The 22370-nt window shown below is 38.4% G+C and overlaps 1 protein-coding gene and 1 long non-coding RNA gene across 2 annotated transcripts in view; one reads left to right on the plus strand and one right to left on the minus strand.

The window, feature by feature from the left end:
• Window positions 1–22370, plus strand: part of LOC138190915 (uncharacterized) — a 116855-nt gene that overhangs the window by 26359 nt on the left and 68126 nt on the right. The window lies entirely within an intron of this gene.
• LOC124217837 (cadherin EGF LAG seven-pass G-type receptor 1) overlaps window positions 1–22370 on the minus strand; it is an 80103-nt gene that overhangs the window by 23346 nt on the left and 34387 nt on the right. Inside the window, exon 3 of the mRNA XM_046623939.2 lies at window positions 11736–11841. Coding sequence (XP_046479895.1) covers window positions 11736–11841 — 106 coding nt within the window. The remainder of the gene's footprint in view (window positions 1–11735; window positions 11842–22370) is intronic.

A 22370-nucleotide genomic window follows, 5' to 3' on the forward strand; every position in this document is an offset into this window, starting at 1 on the left:
GGGGCATTCCACGTCAATTCGATCGGAGTTTGATCCTGACTCTCTTGGATTTGGTTCCCGATTTTTTACACTGTCATTCAAACTCTAATTCCAATATTTTCTCAATTTGCGACATTTTTGGAAATTGTCAATAAAATTACATAAATTCTGTGGCCAAAACCAATAATATTTCAACCAAAGTTGAAGCGGGCAGACAAAACGGTAATTTTGTACTCACTTTTTAACTAATTAATAATTTTTTTTTTAGTCATCTTGTTGTTTTCTTTCTGAATTGTCAGAATTCGATATATCTTCCCTAATGAAACAACGACAATCTGGAGATTTTTATTAAAATTCAAAATTAAAAATCAAAATGAATAAAAAAAATGACGCAGGACTTTTTATTTTTCTTTGAATTTCAATCGAAATCGGAATGATTTTTAGAGCTGGTACAAGGATATCAAAAATCGCGGATCAAATCTAAGTTGGTGAGGTTTAGACTCTAGTCGAATTGACGTGGAATACCCCATATATCCATTATTTTTATTTTTTTTTTTCAACAAGAATTACGCGTGCATGTGTGTGAAAATGGGATTACTTTTTGCATATATGAGAGGTATTCTCGCAAGGTTTAGGTATATACTTAAATTTATAAGGTATAATATAATAAAGTGTTTCGCCGTTGATCGAGTGGAAAGAACGCGATGGAGCGAAGAGATTTGTAAATAATGCGGTGAAAATGTATATAATACAAAGTTACGTTTCTTGATCAGAAATTTTCTACGTGTGTTTATGTGTGTGTGTGTGTGTGTTTTTTTCTTAATTTTTCATTCTCTAGCTACCAAAAATTGCAAAACTTGGAGAGTTTTCAAGCTGAATTCGACCTCCGTAATCCCAATATTCGAATTATATTTCCACGCACCGAAGTATTTTTGCATATAATTACCCGAATGCGTTATGAACAACGGCAACAACAACAGCAATGATAAAATGAAAAAAACAGAAGGTACAAAATGATTTGTTTCACTTTTTTACTCTGGGAAATTAGACCTTGGAAAAAAGTAAAGTACATGTACAGCATGTAGCAAATTTGGCACTTTTTTTCTGCAGGCGAAAAGCCTTTAAACGTACAGGAAATCATAGAAGAGAGAAAGAGAGAGAGACAGAATATAATAGAATTGAATGGTGTTTATTAATGTATAATGTGTCGTACAAGAATGAAGTGGAGATTAAAACTGGGAGAGTTAATAAAAACAACAAGCAAATACCAGCGAATGTTCGAAATTAGTTGAGGAACAAGTAGATTCAAGGCCCTAGCTCATCATAGAAATAGTAAAGCATAATATATATTCTAAAGAGTGCAAATAGAGACGGAGAGACAGAGTGAGAGTATGTATGGTAGAAAGAGAGAAAGAAAGAGAGAATTGAATTATCGCCTGTGACATGTTCGCAAACGTCTAACGGAGCGATGTACGCGACACTTGGATTTTTTGTGACAAAGGGTGAGGAGAAATTGAGGCGAGAGAGCTTTTAAAAATAATGGTATAAATCGCGTTGGTCATCGCAGTCTCTGACTTGTCCTTGTTAAGAGTAAACTTTTCTGAAAAATGTGATTAATCAATTTTTTTTCAATCGCAATGTAAAGTATTGAAAACGATGTCTGCCATTTTCGTTCGTTAGCGTTGTTTGACGTTTCTTTGAGATTCTCTATTAACGTGACTAAATTTTCTTCGTTGATCGTTGGGATACCGATACACTTATCGGTAATTCAAGAACCGTGTGCTTTCTGTAAAAGACTGTACACAACGTATCCACTGGGACCGGTGAATTTTCAATTCATCTCGGGCAGAAAGCATGATTAAAAAATGTATCTGTAATGACTAAGAGACGAGTATTTAATAATAGCACATTATGTCACAAGGGAATAAAGTCAACTTTTATTCCCGTGTTAAATATTGGACTTTATTTTCCGACTCAACTCTGGCTGTAATATTTATTTGAAAATTCGGACTTTTAAATTGGCCTCATATTCTCCGCAAACGCGTCTTAGGGAAAAACGTGCCACTTTCGTCCCGCTTTTGAGGTCAAAAAAGTTAACTCTATGGTCGAGTCGGGAATAAACGAATATTAATCACACAAGGGCGAAGACTTGAGTTTTATTTTTAAATCAACTGTGATAAATTCGCCCTAACGGGCTGATTTTTTTCGTGAAAAGCAAAGATTTAAGCTTCTTTACTTTAAGGCACAAGTTCACATCTCATCCAAGGTTTTTGTACTCTTAAATTGGAATATCTATGGTCCTCTGCTGGCGTTTTAACCGGATCCTGAAAATCCTTATAAAATGTTTTTCTTCTCTTCTCTCCTTTGAATTGCATCTCGTCAAGATTCCGAGTTGGAAAAACGATTTATTGTTTCGTGCAACGTAATTAACGAGCTTGATTTTTCTCCTCCCACTCGTCCGGTTTCAGACGTCGTCTACCTACTGTTTGGATAATAAAAGGATTGCCTGTTGATGCAAGGAACCACGCCTCCTGAGTAATGGTCCTTTATTGTCCTCGGACCGAGAACACAGGCATCCTGCAGAGTCGGGCCATTTTTCCTCCCCTGCACGGGTCAGGGTTTCATTTTTTTCTCGTTAATTTTTTCATTCCGCGAAAATCCCTCCGAGGATTTCTATTCCCCGATTCTACGACGCAACTTTCCGGTTTGTGCATTTCTATTATAAGTATTATATTCGACCAAAGTTTTTTTTTTCCAATAGACTGAGAGAAATTTTTAGTTCCGATTACCGCTCAGTTCTTAACTATTTTCATTTTTTACGACAATCGAAAACTATAGTTCTAGGTACAAAATGTAAATTAGTTTTCTAGCTATTACCGGAAAGTCTGGTATCCGTTACTATTCTTTCTCATTACGATCACTGTTACTATATTTTCTTATAACTGTTGCGAAAATTTAACGCTTGCGCAAAAATAAATTGACGTTTATGCCTTATTTAAGTAAAAAAGTAGGGTAAACCGAAGAAACTGATTTTGCGTTGCAATCATCAAAAAAGGATCGACATTAGCGCAAAATGGTTAGGCGTACCTCGTTTTTCGTAATTCCAACAATATTCAAACAGTTTTTTCAACGATACTTGTTTTACTGAATTTTTCTAGTTACTAAAACGAATGAAATTTTTCTCAGTGTAGGTTTGACCATCCCTGAGGGTTTCAATTTTCAACAACTTCTGGGGGTTGTTGCCCTAACACCTTTGGCGAATTCTGTTTTCTTGTAACGGTATGACAGAGATAGAGAGAGAGAGAGAGAGACAGAGTTGGAGTGAAGTAAAAAGGAAAGTAAGAAGGGACAAACGGGAAACTTAATACAAGCGAGTCCTGCCGACGCCTAAAGGATTCGACCCTGCAAGGAAAATGAAATCTGTTCCGAACCAACTGAATCTAGGCTGTTCTTATAACTGCACGGATCCAACCTAACCCGATATAAATTTTTACTGAAATATCGTTCCCTTATAAGTTGGGTAAAAAAAAATTGCGAAGAAAAACTCCGGAGGCTAAAAAAGTTGGGAGAACGGAATTGAATCAACACAAGTCTCAACAACTACGTAAAAATTCAAAGCTGTGGATACAATATAATTCGATACACAAGTTATTTGCTGGAGCAAAAAATTTTAGCGCCGATAAAGATACGGTGAGAGAATTTTCCGCAACGGCAAAAATTTTGCAAGCTCAACCAACAGGTTTGCTACTACTTGGCTGTGCTTGCAGAATCTTTGCCGTCTCTATATTGACAGAAAAATTTTCTGCTTTATAATCTCTTCTTCGAAACTCAATGTAATGCTCGATGAAGTATATTTTTCTTCATCGATCAAGCATCATACTTCCGTTTTGCGAAAACTTTCAGTAGAATGGAAAGTTTTCCCGCAGACGGATAGTTTTCCGATATATCAAGCTCGTTATTGGCAGGTGTATCTGTTTGTGCCGTAATCCATTTACGCGAAACCCATTCCGGGGCACCGAGTTAGGCATTGCATCGAAACTCCTCATTGTACCTACAACCCACCTTTGTTGCTACAACGACGTTGTAGCTAGACGGTGAATTATCATTCCGATCTACCAGAGGACGCGTCTATTGTTTGCAGGAAACCCGAGTATCTTCAGAGCTCAGACGACGCTTCCCTTGCCTCGATTTATCGCGGACGTAAATGACAAATTTTGTGTTTTTTTTTTTAGTCAATTTTTGTTTCGCGAATTTTTTCTACTCCGTATTACAGCCCCCAGTTTGTAAGACTGCAATGAAAAATCGCGGGATGACATCGAAGGTGTTTATATTGCAAAATACGATTATACGACATGATGTTTCGTCGCATTACATACCTCCACGGGTAGTTTACTCGTTAGTCAAAAATTAAATATTTATAACGTTACAGCGGTCGATTATTAGTCAGAGCAGCAACACGTCGTACAGCGATGAATATTACACGCTGTTTCAAATTTCCCGAAAATTCTTAATCGGAAGGACTTAATTGAACGGTGTGATTAATTTCCGTTGAAAGTGCGTCGCACGGCGAGGGATGATTTGGATCTTTCGAAAAGGTGTGTGTGTGTGTGTGTGTGTGTGTACATATATTGTGTCATGTTTATCATCCGCGTTCTCCCGCGGGAGGAAAGTCAATTTCGAATCTTATTTCCTCTTCATAAGTAATTCCCCACCTCGAAGTTGGGTCTCGCCGTAGGAATTGCCGGATTTTTATCACCACCACCACCACCACCACCACCACCATCATCATCATCATCGTCATCATCATCATCTTCATTTTCACGGTGTGCAGGTAAACGTAATACATTTTCCTCGTATAAGTTCCGGTTATGCAAACATATATGTATATGTATATAATGTATATAACATATCCATCCATTCTCCGTTTTCCAGAGCGTGAAATTACGCTTTTCTCTGTTTATTTTTACACCCACGAACACATTGAGAGGATCTCGGTTGGTCTCTGGAAAATACACGACAAGCCGCGAGGAACTTGACACGAATATATCTTCGCCCCGGTGTCGTTTTTCACCGCTGCACATGCACCGACTCACCGAAGCTTAATTCCTCCTCCATGCATTTCATATGGAATTCACTTTTGACACCCTCCTGCGAGTCTGCACGCGACTTGACTCACCTCGGCTTGGCTCGCACACACCCTCGACGGATATTTGTACATGCGAAAATAGCCCGCCCGTTTGCATTCCATTTAGCGAATTGTCGAGGTTATTTGGGAGAATTCAGGTAAATTTTTCTCTCAATGCAGAGAATATCGATATCTCGTGCTTTACTTTTCATCATCTTTGGTGATATAAAAGAGTGTTGATTTCGGTCGAAAATTACTTTTTCTAATTCCGCCAAATCTTTGCGTTTTCGAACCTCTGGAATCCGAACCACAGGTTTTTAGATAAATCTCGGTCTGTCCGACAAACTCCCGCGATGATCTCGGAAATGGATTGATGAAAAAAATTGAAACTTGGAGGATTTTACGATCAAATGATGGGCATGAAAAATTGCTGGGTCCCGTTTAATTTGAACTTTCGGTTCTACCGGAAATGAATAAAGTTTCAATGTTTTACCGATATACGTATACTTTTTCTTCCTTACTACTTTTTCCAAATAAATGATCATGGTTTTCCCAGTTTATAAAAGAACTTTTTTTTTAATTTATCAATGTTTTCTATTTCAGTTTTGTTTTTTGTTTTCTAATTTTTTTTTTTTTTTTTCCAAGATCTCTTCATCGTTCTGTCGAGTCTTATCAGTTTCAGATTTTTCACTCGACCGTCTTCGAGATGATCCCGGAAGTTTGTCGGACAGACCGACAGGCTCTCCCCTTTACACGATGATGAAAAGTATCGCGAAGAAGCTATTTTTTCCGGTTTGTTTTCATCGAAGAGTATTCGAAAGTACAAGATGTTCGCCTCGATTTTCTCCTTCAGATTTTCAATTCGAGTTTTCGAGTCGTCACTGACGTTGACGTTCTCCTCTAAACTCGTTACAAGTTTTACGCTGCAGACTTTGCGATATTTCTGTAAATGACGAGCGACGTTCAACTCGTTGGACCCGTTCCTTCAGCCTGGTTCTTAAATCATCCCCCCTCACATCGCCCTTCAACAATCTTCCACTCCTTCTTTCATCCCTCATCCTTACCATTTCACTCTTCCCCCCGCCCCGGGTCGCTTGTACGCCTCTTATCCACCCTCGTTAAATACCCTGCGACGCCCCTTTAGCACCTCGTGCTTTTCGTCTTCCGCACTATTATTCTCCTTATTTTTCATCTATATCGTATCAGCACCTATCTCACCCGTGCCTTCAAAAACCACTCGACAAATCCACCTCGTTTTATCGACCAAACAGGAACGTTTCAAACGGGCTCGAGCCGTGCATTGCAACTCGTGATTCGAGAATTTATACATATACTTTTTCATCAATTTTGTTACCAAGTTTACGGTCTTCGCGTATTTAGTAGGTACTTGTCAAATTTTGTGTTTTTATTCTTGAGCCGCGATAATTTTCCTCGCGAAGAAAAGTCGAAAAAAGAAAAAAAACAAAAATTGAGAAACCTCAGTTTGGATCATATCTTTAATTTTCAGACTTTACCAAGCTGTGAGAAAATCTAGTATCTAATATAAAGTATATACATATATATTCTAATGTTAGTTCGGATTTCACTATGGAATTGCAAGTGATGATTAATTGCCACTCAGTTTCTTGCAAATCCTTCTTTTGCACCTTACTATATCAATTTATGTATATCCATGTACGTATGTACAGAGAGTGAGAAGAGTTTGGGTCGAGATGGTTTAGTATATCTACGTAGTTCGAGTATATAAGACGCGTGACAACGGTGAGTTGAAGCGTAAATCCTGGCCAGGTAAAAATTTTAACTTAATATAGGACCGAGAATACAAAGACTCCAATCACAATCTTTTTTATTCATTTTTAACATCGTCACCGTCTTCTATGTATATCTATATATCTGACTCAAAAAACCTCTCTCGTCTCAATTTTATTTTACGGACAATTTTCTCCTCACTCGTCGTTTCATCTTTTTATTTCAACATATGTGTGTTCTTTGTTATATATTTATTACGTGTGTGTGTGTGTTTTTTTTTCAATTATCAGGATAAGTTTGTCAGACCTGCGACGAGTAGTGTCCCTTTTATATCGAAACCATAGAATAACGAACTTAAGAAAGGGTGGAGAAATAAAAGAAAAAAAATAAAAGTTCCAAAAATTATATAAAAGACTCAATTTCTCTTGGTGTCTGATTTTACGTGTTTGTGTCTTTTTCTGATTTTTTGCCTACACTGAGAAAAATTTAATTTGTTATAGCAGGTAGAAGAATTCAGTAAAACGGGTGTCGGTAAAAAAACCGTTTGAATGTTGCTGGAATTACGAAAAACGAGAAACGCGTAACCATTTTTCGCTATCGTCGATCCTTTTTTGGTTATTGCGACGCAGAATCAGTTTCTGAGGTTTACTCTACTTTTTTAGCTAAACAAGGCTTCAACGTCAATTTATCGTTGCGCGAGCGTTAAATTTTCGCAACATTTGCAAGAAAATCTAGCAACAGTGATCGTAATGAGAAAGAATAGTAACGGATACCAGACTTTCCGGTAACAGCTATAAAACTAATTTTCATTTTCTACCTAGAACTATATTTTTCGATTGTGGTAAAAAATGAAAATGGTTAAGGACTAAAAATTTCCCTCAGTGTAGATTGTAGAAGAAACCAAAATCGGTACAGTACCAGGTATCATCTTACACGCTCTTCGAAATTAGACTCGCTTTTATGCCACGTAAAGCGTTGATGTGATTCGGTTCGTACGCGTGTCGCGAATAATATCTCAATTCCGCGTTGCACGTATTCGAGAATTGATTGGATCAACATCGCGATTGGACTCTGTATCTCATCGGGGTTCGTGATTGGTCGGCAGCTTTGCGTGTTGCGCGTCGTTCCGCTGCCGCACATGAAACCGCAATCACGAGTTGCGATAATGTCTGTCGCCTACGATGAGAAAAGCGATTCCCGGCTGTCTGTGCAGCAGGCCGAACTGTTCCAGTCGTTTGTAAGCTCTGAAAGCTGTTAAGCTACAAGGAAGTTCGGCCGGCGATCAACCATAATCGTCGGATCAGTGACGGAACTTTTTTTCGTTGGATTAAATTTTCAAAGTTTACGAAGTAAATCGTTCCATCATCCGTTCGCTCAAAGTTTGAAAGATGTATCGTATTTTTAAGGGGAAAAAAACTTTATGCTTGGATCACAGACGTCGAATTACCAAAAACTTAGGTGTTTCGAAGATGTTGGCAAAAAAATTTGAACAAGGAAAAAAATTTAATTAAATGGGGAAAAGGAAAAGAACAAAGATTAGTAGGAAGAAATTCTTTGTTCAAATTTAAATTAGACGGACCGGAAAATTCTCCGCCCCTTTTTTTTTGTTGTCACTTGGTTTTTCGCCCCTTCGACTGCTTTAATGAAATTTATCATTCTTTGTTTTCTTTTCATCGATTTCCTTGTATCTCCAAGCATAGTTCACCGTGGTCAAATTTTCATTGTTTAAAGTTGGTATTCAATTTTAGCAAGGTTGGTATCGTTATCAAAATGAATAGTAACGTGTACTAGATATTTTGGTTACAGATACGAAACTGTCTCTAACTTTTTACCTCGAACCATATTAAATAAGAATATCTAAGGATTTTACACTGACCATAAGATTCTTGCTCTTTGTCGAAGAATTTTCCGCGTACCCTTCGTGAGAATCGATTTGCCGCAGGATTGTTTCATTGTATAATTTATGTAAACAATGTTCAACAGTTGGTTACTTGCCATGTAAATTTATACACCGGAAGGTTGCAGATAACATATTTTGCAGCATTCCGCACGTTTTCAACTGCCGATGAAATTTTCCACAAGCACAATTATACGCAATGAAATATATTAAAAAATGTCCAATTATCATGGATTAACAGTTGTTCGTTTTTCGGTCTTTGGGGTTTTCCGCAAATTAATATGCGAATACTAACAATGCGTAATCAGAAGACCGCGCCTCCGACATTTACTAACAATTTTTCTCCTCCGTTTAAATAATTATACTACTGTTACGAATCCGATTTCAATCAGTTTTACGAAATTATTCGAGTTGGTGATTGATTTCCCAAAGCTGGCTGGTATTTACAATCGAAGTGAAAATACCTGTGATTGCGCTCTGTGCATTGAGTGTATAAATTATTCGTAACAATCTGCGTGGAAATCAGCAGTCCGTTTCACAAACAGAAGCCGAATTACCTTCGCTAATTTTCTTCGTTAAAAAAATCTCGGGTACCGGTGAGTCATTTTTTTCTCGTTTCCTTTTGCGCTTTTCGTTCGTTTTCTTTTTTCTTACAACTTTCTTCATCCTTTTCATAATTCTGGGGACAAAAACTTTTGTTGAACTTTTCGGGTGTCTTGCAAAAATTGAATTCCTTCTAACCGTACGTAATACGGCTTCTTCTATTTCCACCGAGCTTTAAATGTTTTTTCCCCTTACCCTTATAGAAACTTTCCTAATTGAGGTAAGCTGAAAATTTACAAATTCCGGGAATGTTTGGAGAAAATTGAAACTACGCTGACCGCCGCGAACCCATTCGATGTATTTACTCACTTCGTACGCATGTTCTTCGTTTCTTACGAGTGTAATTAAGCATGTAATAAATTGTTGTTACAATCAAGCGTGGCAGTTAATTTTTTACGAACAAATTTCCTAATTTGAAAATCCAAAAATTAACGTTACCAACAGTTTTAAACATCGTTTGAAATAAAAACATTTCCTTAACAACACTGAGAGAAATTTTTAGTTCCGGTTACAGCTCGGTCCTTAACTATTTTCTTTTTTTACCACAGTCGAAAAATATAGTTTTAGGTAGAAAATGAAAATTAGTTTTCTGGCCGTTACCGGAAAGTCTAGTATCCGTTACTATTATATTATATTTTCTTGCAACCGTTGCGAAAATTTAATGCTCGTGCAACGATAAATTGACGTTAAAGCCTCGTTTAACTAAAAAAGTAGATTAAACCTCAAAAATTGATTTTGCGTTGCAATTACCAAAAAAAGGATCGACGATAGCGTAAAATGGTTAGGCGTATCTCGTTTTTCGTAATACCAACGATATTCAAACAGTTTTTTTAACGATACCTGTTTTACTCAATTTTTCTAGTTAGTGTGACAAATGAAATTTTTCTCAGTGAACAATTTGCTACGAACAAGATGCACGTGATAGGTTATTTCGGAAAAAGAAGTTGCAAATTTCGTTAGATTATTAATATTATTGTCACTATTAAACATACGTAAAAGGAAAAGTGACGCGGTGTTGAAATTCGGTGCATGCAGAAGTCTTCGAGCGAATCACTGCAGGTGAAAAATCTTCTCTGCAATTCTGAGGAAGAGAGTGTAGCGAGGGGAGTGGGAAATGCGTAACGAGGAAAATGGTTACTGCAATCATTTGCCTTGGCGTCGGAGAGCCGTTGTGAATATTAAATTCCGAGGCTGCTTGCCGAGGAGCCGACAGCGCGGATTTCACATGCGGGGATTCCGCGCCGCCTAGGAAACCTGTAAACGAGGCTGGGTTGACGAATAAAAATCACCAACAATCGAGAGAAATTTAATAAAAATGTAAATTATACACAAACTTTACACGTAGGTGCCTGCGCATACTTGTAAACCTATAAACGCGGGGCAATTGGTATTTGTGCAGAGGCGAGAGAAGCCGACGCGTTGCGGGCTTAATTAAAGTCGCTTGTCAACCTCCGTCTATGTATACATACACGTGTATTATCTATTATGCACATAACACGTAACACACACACCTTTGTGGTATTTATCGTGTTATACGCAATCAGAGAAGACTTTGCTTTTTTAAAAAAAATCTATTTGCAGACGCAGTTTGTAGAGAATATTCTTGTGGGAACACAATATTTTGTTGTGAATACAAAAATTGACCAGATAATTGTTTTAAAATCGCAAAAAATTTTTATCGAATACAATATACTTGTGAATACGAAATCTCTATTTTAATTCATTCCATTTAATGAAACAACACACTTTTCGTGGTATTATCATAATATTGAAGACGCTCCGGTGGATTCAACTGAATCGCTTCGCATAGTCCACAAAATCTATTCGGTGGATGAAGATTGGTAAAATTTACGAAATCGTGAGAGCTATTAATCGGTTACCGCTATCAGATAATATCTCGCAAAGTTGCAAAATACTCTCTGCAACGCGTTAAAAATCCTTTATCGCTAGAGAAGTGAGATGAGCGGTTGTTAGGAGGGACTCAGGCATCTGTACAATATAATAATCACCGGAACTGAATCATTCGTGGTCTGATACCATCGAAATTTTAAGCTTCAACAAGTACCAACCAACCTCATATACTGGGAATGTGACCTAAAATCTTTTTTCTTCCAAAACTCAGCCGAATTGAATAATATTAAAATATTTCGAGCCACCCGTTTTTCCAACATTTCGAAGACTAAATTTTTTCATTACACAACTACCGTTCAGGTTCCAAAAGCAAAGTGAGCGTGTTTCTTTCGTCGTTGCGACGTTGAAATTCTCCAACTCGTAATTACAGCGCTTTTCGATCGCGGATGAAAAGGGAGCAGAAGGAAACTGGCGAACAAAGCTAGAAGTAATTAGGGAGTGAAATTAAACAGGTATTGTCGAGATCCTTACCTGAACTCCCCCGACTCCGATGATGAACAAGAGCTGAACCATGAAGAGGGCTGCTAACAAATTCATCAGCGTCGTACCGGCGAGGCTTCGCAGGTCTGAGAATAAACTGAAACAAGGAATAAGTATGAACTTTTCATTAGCGCTGCGCCAAGTGAAAAAAAACGGCTGAATTTAGAGGCAGGCAGTCGGTTTATCGGTTTGATTCAGGAAGCCGAAGGAATTTCGAGTAATTGTTTATATCGTAATTAAATTTATCACTTCTTAATTTCCGTTTCGATCCTTCGTTCTCTTCTCATTGTTAGTTTCGCATCGAGAAATTCTCCAGCTAATTATTTCGCGATATAAATTAACCGCTCGATGGAACCTTTGTTCCGTTTCGGACGAGTGAATTTTGTAGAAATTTTGTCTCTTCTCTTTTGTTTTAAGATTGATGAATCGACTGGACCGTCTGAATAAAAAGTTAGCAAAAACATTAGAATCGAATCGTAACAAAAATAGAGCTTTAATCAATTTGAACGTTCTGAGTATACAAATTTTTCTCAAGTCGTTTACGTAATATCTTAGCTTGTGTTGTTGGATTTTGCACGGATTCATCAATTCTAAAAATACCGCGAATGTTGTTTCATTCGCGTAAATAACGTCGATTACGTTACACGTTTTTCTCGTTCTTTCCTCCCTTTGTGATATTTAACGAATAGCGAATCATGCCAAGTATTCTTCGATAAATTCTTCTCAACGTTTTCGTGTTTTTTCTCCGTCACGCTAATCGCAGAACTGTAACCTCCGATTCTTTACAGGCGATGGAAAAAATTAGCAGACCGTGTTTACCGCGGCTTGAATAGAATTAATTGAGTCTGGGTATCGGCTACAAGTAATTGATCGGTAATTACAAGGCACTGACTCGTGTTCCATCCAAAGATTCGATCACCCTCATGCATACTGGATTCCCTAGCTGAAGAAGCGTATTCACTAAAAACCGCATTAGCTGATTGCCACGAAACTTTTTACTTCACGCCCATTCGTTGCTTGAAACAACGATTTGTCCGGCGCTTCGTCTCCGTTCACTATTTTTTCACCATGCAGTCATAGGCATAGTTAGTATACGATTGTCAGTTTTATAATTATCTGTATTAGGTATTCTTATATCCGGAAGTTCCGGAAGCGCCTAATTCCGAATCATTTGCTGGCGAAACTTGAAGTATAGAAATGAAACTTTGAAGAAACAACAAAGTTTCGAATGGTTGAATAGCCGACGGATCAAAGTTCGGAAAAGTAAAGTTTCGATAGTGTAAAATTCCGCAAATTAAAATATACTCGCGCAGCGTAGTTTACTCGACGAGTGGGTGTAAAAAATCGGAATAACCATGATTCCGAACGTAAAAATATCTAAAATCCAAAACAAAGAAAGGTCAAAATGCTGAAATTTCACGAAGCCAGAAATTTGTGGAACGGAAAATTTTCGATAGTTCCGAATTTAGATGTTTCGGATTTTCAAATTTTCTCATTTTCGTACTTTTTTCGGAACTTTTTAAATTTCGAATCCCCGCCCCTTGAAACGAGAATTTGAATCGGCGCGGAGTTCATAGACTTATCGCAAAAAATGAATTAATACAAACGTTTTGTTTCGGAGTTATTTTTCACTCTTTGCATGCACGCATTTTTTTTTTTTTTTTTAATTTACTTACTTCGTCGTCGGGGGATTTGGTTCGTTGAACTATTTTTTTCGGCGTGCATTATTCAGAGTTATTGTTGTAAAAGGAGTATCACGTACCGGCAGCAGATGCCTATCCTCAAAACTTTATCACTACATCGTATGAATAATTTCAGGATCGTAGTTAATACCGTGCTTTGAATTAATTATGACCAATATACATGCGCGCAATACTAGAGAGAAAAACACAATTTAGCGAACGATTCGGTTTCTTCCCCCTTTTTTTACCGCAAGGATTTCACGTGACTGTATAAATTTTTTGCCACTTTTGTAACGAGAAAAAGATCCTCGACGTCAAAACGACCACCGCGGTTTTGAATCAGGAGAATATGAAATTCATAACCGACTCTCTTGCCTCTCGCCATTCGTTAAATAGCTGAAATAAGTCTGGAAATGTCCAAGTCTCGTCACGGGGTTTTCGATAACTGCTGTAAAATTTTTTCTTCCTTTTCTTTTCATACGGATATGTTCGCTGAATATATGAGAATATTTCTCGTCTTTTCTCTCGCTGTTCCTCGAACTAATAACCTTGCAGTAGTTTTCAGATGTTGGTATCTTGCAGGAATATTAAACACGGGCAAAAACTTGCGCGGTAAATTAAATGTTGAATTTCAATTTGGAAAATGAAATAAATTTTGGGTAAAATTTTCGTAGGGGAGGAAAGGAAAAGAGTCATTTTCTTTTTCAATTTTATTTCCTATATTCAGAGATGAAGTGATACAAATTGCTTGGCAGCCTAGGAGAATAAGAATAATCCTCGGTGTTGTTAATCTTCAAAGCTTACGGCGATCGCCGCGCTCCAGAGTTCGGAGGTTAATTCAGTTTTCTCTCGGAGAGTTGTCGGTAGAAAGCTCAGAGACGAATTGCTGCCTGGGACTTGTAATTGGGGATTCAGATTTTGCCGGCTTAACCACGGGACGTAATCCACAACGGTTTTATCCATGATTCGAAATTAGTTCGGAGGAAATTTTATTATTTTTTTTTTTTTTTTTCATTTTTTAGACAAAGAAAAGAACGGAAAAATTAATTTCAATTCATGCAGTAGCGGTCGCTGTTGGTACCGATAAATATACGATGAACTTTTATCAATTTTGCCGGTATTAATACAACGCAGCTTATGTGTTTATATTTTGTGTTGAGCTGATAATGAAACATGAGAGAGAGAGAGAGAGAGAGAGAGAGAGAGAGAGAGAGAGAGAGAGAGAGAGAGAGAGAGAGAGAGAGAGAGAGAGAGAGAGACAAAGGTGAGCCTGATATTTCAAAGGTACGTAATAATTGAGCGGTTAAATTCTACCGTGTGAAAGTAAATTTCTACCAAAGGCGAAACAGATGCTCGTACCGTGCTGTATTTTTATCCAATGAATTGTTCGCCGAAGGGAATTAAAACTATCCCTTAACCGTGTCTCCTGTTTTTGCAACAAGTCAAATAAATTAGCCTCGTGTAATAAAAAAAACAAAAAACGCGAACCAAAAGTCCAACAAATCGTTATAATATTAATCCTTATTCAACATACCTCTGTAGAATTACTCACTTGACACACCGGGGTCGTTTGTGACCCAGTGTCAAAATTCGTTGTGAAAAATAAACTATTAAATATTTGCACTTGAAAATTAATTTTGAAATTCTTTAAAGGTGACTTGTCGAAATTTTGAAACTAATGCCAGATGGTGCCGCAGACCCGATTTTTTTATACTTAGATACTTTAAATACGAAAAAAAAAGGCGTGGGGTCGTTTGTACCCAAGAGTGTCAAACAAGGGTTAAAGATAATTTGTAATTTTGAATTTGTTTCTTTCAACTGACAGGATTTATTCTGCTAATTTGACTTTAAGATGAAATCTACCCTCCCTTTGTCCTCCGTATCTCGGCACACTTTGATGCATTCGCAATATTCAGGACAAAAATGAGACGGAAGCAAAAAGAGATGAAACAGAATTTAAAAAAAAAAAAAAAAAAAAAAACAGCATGAAATAAAAATTGCGATGTTTAAACAGAGCGAAATTCATTCCGTTTTCGTTATCTATCTCGATACGAGGGGAAACAGTCCCGAGACAAATACACCTATATATATATATATATATATATATGTATATACGCTTCGCGGATGCCTCGAGGCGTCGACATATCCTGCAGGATTCGGGCCGGAGAGCCTTGTGTGGAAAAAAGTTGAACGGCCCTGAGCACTTTGCGACTTCGAAGAGGTTCGGAAGACGGGATTATGTCGTTTGGAGCGGAACGAATAGGAGAGGACAGCGTGGCATAAGAATAAGAGGACCGCGGAGAGTGAAAGCTTATAGCGTCCTGGAATAGAAACGACGCGAACGGTGAAAGGAGGTGAATTTTCCGGGGACTATACTCGATGCGACGAGGGAATCTCACCGTGTTTTAGTACATAAGGTTCGGGCTTCTGTACTTATGTAACGTGCCTCGTACCTACGTGGCGTATATTTATTACTCCCGCTTTGAAAGTCCATTAGCAAGATAATTGCAGCGAGTGCTAATAATAACGTATCAGGCGAAAGCGGTAATCAACCAGCTCTGCAGGTGAAATTAAGTTTGAAAATATGGGTCAGGGTCCGATTGTAATTATATCGCCTATCGTGCAAGATACGAAAGACGACGAGAGGAATTCGTTTGGTCAATTTGTAGGAAAATACGGATTGAGAATTATGATGCAAAATTATTTTCATACCTAGTCTTTCTTTTTATTTCAATTTTTCTCTTATTTTATTTTTTCTTCCTCTTGTTCCGCTGCTTTTTGTTATCCTTGTATTCCCAAATCGAGCGTTTGGTTCGAATTGCAACCTCCGTAGGGCAGCGATGTTTTATTCGAGTTTTGAACGACCTGCAGGTGAAAATCTCTGTGGACTGAAATAACGACCGTCTCAAACTATCGAGCACACCCTTGTGCATCACCATTTTTGAAAACCGTACCGGAAGTGAACCTTGGAATGTACAGTCTGCAATTTTTTTTACAAAGAAGAACCAGTCGATTTTTATCTTATTATACTTGAGCAAAAAAAGATTCTTAACAATTAGAATAACAAGACTCTGTGTGAAATTGCATTTTTATACCGTATAGTTTAAGAAAACGAGTTTGTAAAAGTTTACGGAGATATAATTATCGGATCGAATACGAGACGCGACGCGCGGAATTCGGTGATTTTAATACGAATGAAAACATAAGAAAATGTTGAAGAAAATTCTATTAGCCGGGAACTTTTTATCGCGAAAGCTTTTTGGACGTATAAAAAACGCCTTTGCTCTGACGATCGTGGGATCGAATTTCCGGACGGATGAACTCACGCAGATATCTGAATCGGGCCTCGAATCGAGCTGGCTTGCAGCGTTTACTCCGAGGTGTATTGGTGACGTATTCGATAGGCACGGCTGATTCCGTTGCGTATAATTAGCTTCTGTACACGTAAACCGGCCTGGCTGTTGTGTCTCGTTGGTTACGAACCAGCCCATTACCTTTGGGGTTGCGAATTCTCCGAGAGTCGGAAATCAAGACGAACACGAACCTCGGGGCTTTGAACCAAGCGTCGTCTGCTCAAAGAGGATGGTTTGAAAAAATTATTGCACTTGCGCAGGTACAAGGAGATCTCTTTGATGATACAATTGGAAGTAAAAAATTTTCACGCGATTATAAACGAAAGTTTATACGATAAATATCAGTGCATTGCTTCGAATCATCTCAAGATTATTAGAAATCTAGTAGAATTCGGTCGGTTTCACTTTACTTGAAAAACTATTTGCTACAAAATCGATCCTGAAATCGATCTGTTTTTTGAACGATGTTTTTTAACAATGCCAAATTGCTGAAAAAATTTTGGCGCTGCGGTAAATTTGTAGAAAATATTCGTTTACATGAAAAGCGTCTATCGTAGGATGAAATTGAACGGATATGCGAGATTTTTAACGGTTTCCAAACGATTTGAAACCGAGCATTGATGTCTAACAATAACCGTTTCTTCATCACTCCAGCATCTTCAATTTGTGCATTTTTTAACCTTTCAACCATACGTTTTTCCTTGCAGTCAAATACCTTGAAACTGGGTATATTATAAGGGTGCTCGAGGTCGCTGGTTTGAAAAAATGAGGTCAGATCTGAGAAATTTTCAAAATTCAAAATGGCGGATCTGACATGAGCGAGTAAGATCAATGTTTATATTTTCAGCTCGTCCCGTCGGATCCGCCATCTTGAATTTTGAAATTCTGACGTCAGATTCGTTCTCAGCGACTCCGAAAATCCAAGATTACCGAGTTTCACTTTTCTAGTCCCCATAACCTTCCCACAATTACATATATTCTTTAAAAACAGGCACTTTCAACACTTGGTTTATTAATATCGCTCACTGTATTCGCGGAATCATAATAACCACTTTTAATACATCGACATTGACGTCTTAGAAGTCGGATTATGAACAAAAACAAAAAAAAAAAATGCCTGCGACAACTCAAAAATTTAGTATAAATCTTGAATAACCGATTCACAAAAGGTGTCCGATATACGAAACGCTGTGTCGTAAAGGGTTGAGAGATCTTCGTACCTTACGATCGTAATAATTCTGTAAATAGTCAACGAGCGACTATATCTTGTAACGAAATTTACAAAAAGTCTCGACTCTCAGCCAACTGCTAACCTTCGATTGATCCCCGCGTTTCAGTATAGCGCGAATATGCCTCTGCAGGGTGAAAAGCATATGGGCGGTTACCCGCCTCTCAAACTTACCCTTCGAATGAATTCTCTCGGATCGACCCTTTCAATTCGTCGATGTAGCGACGATTGGCTCGGGCGCGAACTTCCGGCACCGCGTGCCGCCTCATGGACCGGCCTAATCAACTCGAAAACGCTTTTACAATCCCTACCCGCAAATGCTTTTTATCAGTGTAGGGTTCTCCTCTTGAGTCCCTTGATGATAATCACCACGAGCCTCTCAATTTACCTCCGGAACTCTGATTATCCATCCCGGAGAACCGACTGGATTTGGAATTCAACCCTCCGGTTTGAGAGTAAATTTGCAGGCTGGCTAATTTTGAATCATCTGCATTGCAATTTTTACACCCGGGATGTAATTTAACTCTCACGCTTCGTTGACTGCTGCCATTTTTTTATTTTTTTTCCTTTTTTTCTATCTCGCTACGTTGCAGACTCTCGCCCTTAACGATCAACAAGCTCTTAATCGATCACTTGATTAATTATCCTGATCTCTGGTCGGGCTCTTCGTTCAAACCAGAAATGAACGAGCCAAGCAGCAGTTTTGCACGGTTCGTGTAAATGCAGGTTTGAGTTCGAGAGTCTCGTTCACCTTCGTTGTATTTCGGGCATAGCGGGTTTCTCTTTTTCCGGACGCGAGTTTTCACCGTTTACGAAAAGCTCCGCTGCATCCGGGAATTTCTCTTTCGTCCACGGGCTTTTCGTTATCATCGTCAACGTTCCCAAGGGTGGAAAAAACAGAATCGTCATTGTTCTACCCCGTAACTTTTTACCCTCGGACGCGGTTCGCTGTTACATTTAAACAAATAATAATAATAATCGTGGACGAGGCGCCGTTTCCGGTCGAGAGTAAAACCCTCGAGTGCTTTCGTCTCGTTTCCGCGAAGCGCTCGGACTATCAAGAGGCGGATTCACCCGTCGGCCTGAATTTCAAAACCACTTTTCATCCCCCCGAAGTGTTTCGTGTGTTCTGCAATCTGTACCGCGAAATATGTTGAGAATATATGAGGAGGTTGTTAGTAAAAAATAAAGTACAAACGGTATGAAATTAAAAAAGTATACGGTTTGAAAACAAGCACGTTTTCATCACTTGCGAATTCAATTCCGAAACTCTAAGAATCGAGCTTTCGCGATTCGGTTTCAATCATCCAATCTTACAGATTTGTCCTTATACGGGCGATCGGGTGAAAAACTTGACAAGTACGATGAAAAGGGTGCAACGATGGCTCGTGTTCTAAAATTTCTATCCTCGACTATTGGCACGGATCGGAGTGTCGCGAACCAGTTAATGGAGATAGAACTTAGAGCGGGGTTGGATTCGTTGGGGAAAAAGTTGTAATTAGATTCTGGCTGTCGGAGCTGGAGAAACGGGAAAACGGCTCGATCGTATTGGCGATCCGAGTCCGACACCATTAGTAAGGCCGCCTTTCAACCCCTGAGGAAAAAGCGGCGATGCGGTCGGGCCTCTGGTCGCCGGGTCCATTAATCCATTTGCCACCTCCTTTAATGGTCCGGTCGGCGGCCCAGAAACCGAACGGAACGAAACGGAACGGAATGGAACGGAACTGTGCCTGACTTCTCGACTCCAACCCCGAAAGAGGCTTCACCGCCCCCTTGCCGCTCCGATTTCCGCCCCTTTCAACCTTCGACCTTCGTTATTCATGAATATTATTCATTCGCGGGAGGCGAAAACTCGAGCGACCCGTTACAACGAAAAAATTTCTGGCTGCACTGCGGTTACTGCACTGAGAAAAATTTCGATTTTTTATAGTAACTAGAAAAATTCAGTAAAACAGGTAGCGGTAAAAAAACTGTTTGAATATTGTTGGAATTGCGAACAACGAGGTAGGCGTAACCATTTTGCGCTATTATCGATCCTTCTTTGGTTATTGCAACGCAAAATCAGTTTCTGAGGTTTACTCTACTTTTTTAGTTAAACAAGGCTTCAACGTCAATTTATTCTTGCACAAGCGTTAAATTTTCGCAACAGTTGCAAGAAAATATAGTAACAGCGATCGTAATGAGAAGGAATAGTAACGGATACTAGACTTTCCGATAACGGCTAGAAAACTAATTTTCATTTTGTACCTGGAACTATATTTTTCGATTGTGGTAAAAATGAAAATAGTTAAGGGCTGAACGGTAACAGGAACTTGAAATTTCTCTCAGTGTGTACAGTCCTTAACTAGTTTCGTTTTACAACGTGTTATATGGACAAAGTGAAAATAAGGATTTGTGGAACTGAGACCAGAATATTCACAGCTTCATACTTGGACATCCTTTTTCGTCACGAACACTGATCATATCGGAATTCGATGTTCGCGCTACGATAAATTCACGCTGTGAGGACCCTGTTTGATCGAAAAAAGTAGTTAAAGACGGAAAAAGATTTAACGTTGCTGGAACAAGAAAATTTACTGTCGACAATTGTAATCAGAGTAAAGTGTTACTTGTACGCCACATTTTCCTGCAATTGAAACGTTATTGTAACGATACAGATTTTATTCGAATTTCCGAGTAAGCGTAAAAAATGAATTCTTCTCAGTGTGCAGGTTTGAACTTTGAAAATCGGATTCCTTCTTCTACTTATTAGCCCGATTTTAGCGTGCCCGACAATTTATATTAGACCTGATTTTTTTTATACCCCGTGAAATATCGTCCCCAATATTCTCATCTCGTTTTCATTTTACTTCTGGATTAAATCCTTGAATTGTTAATTTACTTTCTCGACGAGCAGTATCCGCGAGAATCGATTTACCGTGCCGTGTTATATGGTTTAAACTTTAACCTTGCGCTTAAAAAAACATTTTATAAAATTTACGATCGTAGTTCGCGTTCTTCCCCCGAGTCTTTTCGTTTTTAGGATTTATGTACATGCGACGTTCGCTCCGTAGAAGCTCTCTTACTTTCCCTCTTTTACACTCCAAATCTGATCAATATTTTCAAAGAGTCGTTATATTTTTTTCCCCAAGGTTCAAAAATTTCTTGTCGGCATTGTTTACACTCGCATTTGTTTACGCAGTTTCCGACATAAATTCGTTCGCCGGGTTCCAAATTCTATATGTTACGATAACATGTGTAAATATGTATACCTTACCTTTACAGTAAGTACCTAATATAATATATTTAGTATCACGTTCCGTTATAGAAATCCAGAAAACCGGACAAACTGAGGAAATTGAAATCGAATGAAAAAAAAAAAAAATATCTGCTATATGAATGACAGGACAATTTCATTTCATTTCTTGTGGTTGTTGTTCTGTTTCATTTTCCTTCAATTTTGCATAATTCCATTCGAAACAGCTGCAGCCTCAGTTTAACCGTGAAGAGACTAGCTGCGAGTCGGGAAGAGAGAAAAACGACGGCTTGAAATTCTTCAGCATTGCAGCTCCCGGCTATCTGCGGTTGTTCAGGCAAGCGCAGAGTTTCAAAAAATGGTTTCATATTAGTTTCACGTCCCAGAGACAAAACGTCGTCTCAACCAGCGGAATGACGCGATTCTTCAGGGGTTTTCAAACACCGACAAATTTTTTACCGTGTGTATGTGCGGCAATTTCATCGATTCTTTGCTGCGGCGAGGAAATTTTTAGCTTTTCATCCTCTTTCCCGTCTCGCTGTAATACTCAGCTTCAATTTTGGTAATGGAATTTTATCATTTTTTTCACCGAATTATCATCCCGCGAAATAACTTTCAGTAGATTTTCAAAGTTAGGCAATTTTCCCCAAATGTTCAACGAGGATTTTGATACACCCTCGTTTGGTTTTGTTTCGTTTTGTTTTTTTTTTTTTTTTTTTTTTTCCTTTTTACCCTGAGGTATACTTACACAACCTACACAATCTCGGCATCCGTTCCCATTTCTTATCGCAGCAGATATTCACGCTGCAGGAAAATATATGTACAACGTCGGAATTGCACATCAAGTTTCCCCCTCTGGGATAAATGAGTTGCGATGATATCGTACTGAGAAAATTCTTCCAGGCAACGCCGGGGCGTGAATCTTATATATAAAATCATCCCTCTTCGTGATAAAGGTAATGAAAAAAAAAAAAATAAATAAATAAAAAGAGCCAACGATCAATAGTGATTGACCAATTATCGTATCTCGTTAGCGAAGCTCGGCTCATTTTTGGAAAGAATTTCAACGATTTTCACGCCCACTGCGAGACACGGTATAATGGCTGGTGGATATTTTAATTTGCGTAG

This window comes from Neodiprion pinetum, chromosome 4, assembly GCF_021155775.2.
Source record: "Neodiprion pinetum isolate iyNeoPine1 chromosome 4, iyNeoPine1.2, whole genome shotgun sequence".
NCBI lineage: Eukaryota > Metazoa > Arthropoda > Insecta > Hymenoptera > Diprionidae > Neodiprion > Neodiprion pinetum.